At 34.6% G+C, this 6,705-nt stretch overlaps 1 protein-coding gene across 1 annotated transcript; it reads right to left on the bottom strand.

The window, feature by feature from the left end:
* Positions 1 to 292: 292 nt before the first annotated feature.
* On the bottom strand, positions 293 to 6,089 carry btc (betacellulin, epidermal growth factor family member). The gene is made up of 6 exons (XM_077232856.1): positions 5,867 to 6,089; positions 5,354 to 5,458; positions 3,395 to 3,512; positions 3,165 to 3,311; positions 2,924 to 3,057; positions 293 to 1,409 (listed from the first exon to the last, which is right to left on the bottom strand). The coding sequence occupies exons 1-5, from the start codon at positions 5,904 to 5,906 to the stop codon at positions 2,925 to 2,927; spliced, it is 543 nt and encodes a 180-aa protein (XP_077088971.1). The 5' UTR covers positions 5,907 to 6,089; the 3' UTR covers positions 293 to 1,409; position 2,924.
* Positions 6,090 to 6,705: the final 616 nt, after the last annotated feature.

The following is a 6,705-nucleotide window of genomic DNA, read 5'->3' as shown; positions in this document are numbered from 1 at the left end:
ATATCATGGAAAAACTTCTGCCTCACAAGGTCCCACCAACTGAGGTGCTGGATTCCTGTCGTTCTCCTATCCCTGACATCAAGCCAAGAAGAGCTATTTATGGCTGTGTTGAAACACGAGGTCTGCCTGTGCTGGTTTCTATTGGCATCAGCACAGACTGAAGCTTCGAAAACTTTTGAGTAATAAAAGTTAAGATCTCTTCAAAGCTTTATGATAACGGTTAAATAATCCCACAGACTGAATGTTTGAAGGCAGTTGAAACTAGGGTGAAAAACAAACAGCAGTTGGAACATTTCTTGGAAGCAGGGTTGGACGACAGTTTATTCTAACCAAGCACCTTTGCACATTCCATGGACATTTTCCAACTTGGCGTGAAGAAATGATCAGTCTATGTGCCACATTCACCTTGTTTACAGAACATAATGCAAGCATTTACATTTTACAAAAAAAATCCCCCCCCCCCCAAAAAAAAAATCCATCTCTTAGAAACCACAGGAGCACCCACTGAAAATCAGACTTTCTTGTGTAACAATACTCACATGAATTACTTTATAAAGACATTTTATGGTAGGAAGTAAATATAGCTTTGCATTTAAAGAAAATCTCAAAAATCTTTAGTGCTTACAACAGAAATCCGAACAGCATGTGAAACATACACCTAACTTTACATCACCAGCAAATTACATATTTCCAAATTGTATCTAACCGAACACAAATGTATAAAATTATAATTATTCATTAAAAAAAGTTAATCACTAAATATTTTTTAACAAATTGCAAATATTTTTATTTATTATACTTTTCTGTCAAAAAAGCTCAATAAAGAAAACAAAAATACTTTGTCACATATTTACATGGTAATTTTCCTCCACAATTTACTTAATATATTCTTTTAAAATCAAACAAAGCAAAACATTTTGTATTTACATGTTAATAAATAAATCAAAGTTAATAGAATATTTTGGTCCGTTACTGTCAGGAGAACTACTTCCAGAAACTGTTTCAACTTATAATTTAATTTTCAATTTAACATTATATGGAAACTTTTTTCAATATTCTGTGCTTTGTATGCAATAGAAATAGGCCTATATTTAAACCAACATGGATAGGCTTTGTTTGCATTCAGCATATTGAACGGCACCACTTTGTCATTACAGCCACTCTGAAGGCATATTTGTTCAGTTCATCGACACTTTTTTTCTGAAAAGTATAAAAAACTTTTGTGGCATGAAAAATGAGGTAAACAGTTTCACACAGAATGGCAAAGGTTGCCTGACACACCATATCTCCCAAATTTGTTTAAAGTCCACTCAGGATTATACTGTAAAGCACTGCATTCATCACTTGGCAGGACAAGTCCACATTTCCAGGCCATTCCCAACCCTGGCAGGATCACTTCACTGTTTTTACTGAAACAAAAAAGATCATTAGACCAATCTATTTGAACTAAAGGTTGACCTGAGTTCCTAACAACCAAGGTCTGAAACAGCGTTTCAATAATATCCACACATGTCAAACAAACATTTTGCTTATTGTGTCAGTACTTTCCTTTACAGAGCTTGCTGTGCGCATCTAAAATGCTTTTGGCATGAACTAAGAGAGGATGACAAGTGAAGGTCCTTGTATGGTATGGAAAAACTGTCATGCAGTTTTATAGAGATTGGTACAGAATACAGATCAATTTCTGATTGGAGCAAATATTTAATTTTATAATAAGATGGACATTTTGTTTAATAAGAATCAGAGAACAAGTGGTTATGATGGTGGATCAAGCAGAGATTTATATATATATATATATATATATATATATATATTGTCTAATAATTAAAAACAGCAAACTGGCATCAACACTTGTGCATCCAGATCAAATTTTGTGATATTTTGATCTTTAATGCTCATAAAAGTTTTTGATTGGCATAAGGGAGAATAAATGATTATAGAATTAAACATTTTTTGGGTGCAGTATCTCTTTAATAAAGGCTAGACAAATTCATCTGATGCCAATATAAACATCCTAAGGGGCCATTTACACGACACCATTTTCAACTGAAAATGGAAAACTGTTTTTGCGTTTTGGCTGTTCATTTATACGACAACAAAGTTTTTGTGGCATGAAAATTCAAGCTTTTGAAATCGTGACGCGATTTTGAGAAACAGGTGATGTCACGCGCATACGTATTATGTGTTTAGTCTATAGGCACGTAGTGTTTCTTTACAAATTGACATCGCCAACTACTGGCCTGGCATACAGAATAATTTTTAGCCATTTTTGCGGATCCTTGTGAACGGCGATCATTTTGACAACGTTTTCGTCTGTACGTGAAAAAAGCAAAGGAAAAACTTTTCTGGTTTTAGTACATGGTTGTCGTATAAACATACCCTATAACATTTTTTTACAAAACTATGTCAGATAAAATAAAATATGACACCGATTTCATTAAATACAGGTTAATTTAAAACAAAGATAAACGTGGTTTGTACTAGTGGTGGGAATCAGAGAATACGTCACGATAGGATACGATACACGTTACATGGCTCACGATACAGCAATTCTGCGATAATCAATATATTGCTAGACAATCTTATAATGACACATCACCATATCTGTTTAACTATGAAAACAAAATGCTTGTGAAAAGGTTAAGTGCAGGTTTTCTCTCTTTATTCAAGTCCAAACTGTTAGAAAACCACGAAAAAAGTTAAATTAAACATTTTCAATGAGATCAGGGTGATGAGTTGCAAGTGGCTTTGCATGTTCGTGGTATTACCAGTGCACTTTACTTTTACCAGGCAGTTTTTGTTTATTGCGTACTCTTTGTACTAACTATAAGAACCACTGTTTTACATGATTTGAACAGAAAGTGGCCATAATGCACGATTAATGCAAAATTAATGAGGAGAATAGAGAAGAATAAATACTCACTTCATACAGCATTAGTGTCGCATGTGTCGACCGGAGCAGCTAAAGCTTCATGTGTGTTTAGTGAACTGAGCTTCTCATCTTCATCACTTGTTTCCTTTTTTCTCTTCTTCTTTCTACATGGTTTATATCGTTTACTGTGAAACAAAGAAGACGGTAAAAAGAACGACATTAAAGATTAAATAAACACTGAAGACTGAAACTTGAAGGTACAATGCTCTTAATAGTGTAACGCATCACTCACTGTGTACAGACGCATATGAAGACGATAAGCAAAATCAGAAAGACCAATCCTGCGACCACACATGCAATGACTATTTTTCTTCGTTCTTCCACATGGTAATTAAGATCAAGATATTCGCACCTAGAGCCAATATATCCCGTTTCACATCTGTGCAAAAGTATAAAAAAATATATTATTCATCTTTTTCTTGAGCTCTGATTGGTTGAGTGATGGACAGGTCAAAGTCTCACCTGCATGAAGGAGTGTTCTGCTCCTTCACAAAACGGCAAACACCATGGATGCAGTAATGCTTATATTCCTTTGGACACTTAGAGAAGTGACCACTCCATTTGTGGTCATCTTTTGAATCTGTATAGATTTAAAGCAGAGATACATATCACCATCAAACATGTTAACTAATGTTCAAAAGTGCAAGATCAATCATTTCTTAATGTTTTTGAAAGCTGTCTGTTATGCTCAACAAGACTGCATTTATTTGGTCGAAATACAGAAATACTGTTAAATATGATTACAATTTAAAACAACTGTTTTATATTTTTATAAGAAAATAAATGTTGAAAAAATATAAAACTGTTTTATTTATTTTTTTAAAGCTGAATTTTCAGCATCATTACTCTAGTCTCCAGTGTCAAATGATCCTTCAGAAATCATTCTAATATGATGATTTGGCGCTCATGAAATATTTCTTATTTCTATCAATGTTGACAACAGTTGTGGAAACTGTGATTTTTTTTTCAGGATTCTTTGATTAATAGAAAGTTCAAAAGAACCGCATTTATTGTGAAATAGAAATTTAAAAAAGCAATTAAAAGTAGTGTAATAGAAACACAAATTGTGTCCAATAATTATTTTCATGTTATTATGGCTATTTTGTCTGATTAAATTGAAAATAAACACCAAAAAGTAAAATCAATCAAGTGAATTTAGGGATTCATGAAAAAACATTTGTTAAAGATTACATTTAAAAGAGTTTTTTTTTTTTGTGTGTGTGTGTGTGTTTTTAAAGGTAAACTTCAAGTGAGAGTAAGCTGATGGCAAAGGCAATCTAAATGTAAAAATAACCAACATAATATCATTGTAAGGCTGGGGCTTGGTTGGGCTCTTTTTTTGTCACATGATTCCCAGTTTCTCTTGGGTTTATCCCATGTGCTTTTGTTTTCATTTGTTACGTTTTCATTGGTTAATTGTTTCATTGCGTTCAGGTGTTTATCATTTGTTTATCAGTAGTCTATGTATTTAAAGGCCTCATTTTGCCATGTGTTTTAGTATAGCTTTGTCATCATTTGATGCTGTAGTCCCCTGCAGTGAGTTTCATATCCATGCCAAGCTTAGTCAAGTTAATGTTTAAGTTATGTTTATTTTCAAGTTATTGATTAATTATGGAATTAACTGCATTTGGGCTCAGAAAACTGATTCTACTTCAGCGGAACCGTTACAGTCTATATATTGTGCATCCTTAAAAATACAGAGTAGGCCCAATGTTATTAGGGTTATCCGTTTACTCATTTACAATATTGTGTGTGCGTCGTTATACAAGGCACTGTAAAAGCCAAACTCAGTTCAAAGGACTGAGCTAGAAAAGAGACTGCTCTACAGAAACTGAAACTTGAGCTCTGACTTCAGAATGAACTAAAAGTTGAATAGGAAAGGATCTAATTACAACCTCTGGTCACGTAACATGATCTGAGGATTACATGCTATACAGGGATGCTAAACTTGATCTTGAGAGTATTATCAATTCTTAAATAAAATTACAAGTTTTGAAGGGGACTAAGAAGCTGAATTATTATCATAACAGTCCTATTGTCCTCATTGATCAGATTATAATATCCTTCATGTTAATCAAATGCTTTGGCAGAATTTTGTGATCAAATAACACCTGCTTTTTCATGCGATACAAATATATTTTAATTTAATACCCTATTTGTCTCATAAGCTGGTGGTCAAGCCATCAAGACTTTTATGTCATGCCAAGGAGAACCCCCCCCCCCCCCCCCCCTTTTTTTTTTTTAACAACATAAGCTTTATATCTCATGTCTTCAAAGTCAGTGTTAGTCGAACCCCAGCACAGCTTCAAAACACGCTTTCTGCATAAGGTGCAATCTTGAAAGCAGAGCAAATGGAAAATATTTCAAACTTGGCTAGCCCATTATTTGAGAAGAACAGGTTGGGGTGCCATTGATATTTACCTGTGCAGTTGCTGCTGTTGTCATGGGGATTGCAAGACACAGTCCTATTCGCCTGTGCATTTGTGGTATTCCATTCAGCCTGGGAGTATTTGCATAGGACAACAGCTGAGGGCAGACAACAAACAAATCACAGGTGGCTCCATGCATATCTCTCCAGAACTGTGGCGTTAGATTGCTTTGCAGGATTCCAGGCAAATGTTACACTGGGTTATATAGCCCTCTTAATCGTGGTTAAACTTTAAAATCCCTCCCTCTATGATTAACCAAGGTCTTCTAATGTGATAAACTAAATTCCAGTGCTAAAAATAGAAACGGGCATAATAGTGTTAAAGAAGTTAGACACTCGACTCTTGATGTCATGAGCACATTAATAAATACAAGTAAATAAAGAGCTATTTAAAGAAGGAAAAGTTGGCAAACGGGTAGGCCTACTTCTACAATCTATAGCTGCTTTGTAGACGAACAGAGCACAGTTAAAGGCGTTGAATACAAAGCAACAATGGTGAATCGTACCTGTGATTATTCCCCAAATCAACATGCGCGTCCTGTCCATTTGTTAATCGCGTTGCGCTTCAAACTGAAGACTTCGATCTCCGTGTCGCTTCAGATTCAGTTGTCATGTCGTTCATTTTAGAGCGATTATTTTATTGAGTCGCTAATAACTTTTCAACAGTCTTCCCAAAGTTTCCTTTCGGGTTTCCTCAAGCTTAGAGGAGAGACTGACGGATTGACTAGCGATTATTAAGGCGTGCGTGGGAGGTGCTAGTGAGTGAGTTTCCCCCGCCTTTATGTGTGAATGACTTTGGGATTTTATTATTATTATTATTATGCCTTTTATTAGGCAAAGGATTAATATTGATGCATATTGCATAAAACTGAGCATTGCCTATAATGACATGTGGATACCATAAGCTTTGTTATGATGCATTTAAAAACATTTCACAGATTAGCTACATTTAAAGATTACAAATAGGCTACATGTTTTCTTTTACTTTATTTGTTTATTTATTTATCTTACACAAGAAAAATAGTTTGATGTAGAAATATATATATAATTGAAATCCCTACTGTAGACCACCCATTGAAAACCCCTGGACTCCAAAAAGTATAGCCATAGGCAAAGAATGGCAGCAAGGTTTAGAGAGAGGGGCCAAACACACATTCAATAAGGATTTTTATTGAGTGCTGAAAATTGTATGACCTAAAATCACACCATACAATCTTGAAGTGGAGTACTCAACTCTGACAGCTTGTTTAAAAAAGAAATGAAAAATTTCTTTTGAAATTTTTGGGGGGGAATGAAAAAGAAAGAAGTCAGAGACAGACAGTTTTCAGATTATTGAGCCAGAAAG

This window comes from Siphateles boraxobius, unplaced genomic scaffold, assembly GCF_051911475.1.
Source record: "Siphateles boraxobius isolate OS27281-9 unplaced genomic scaffold, OSU_SipBor_1 18, whole genome shotgun sequence".
Lineage (NCBI taxonomy): Eukaryota > Metazoa > Chordata > Actinopteri > Cypriniformes > Leuciscidae > Siphateles > Siphateles boraxobius.
This window is presented reverse-complemented; position numbering and strand designations above follow the sequence as displayed.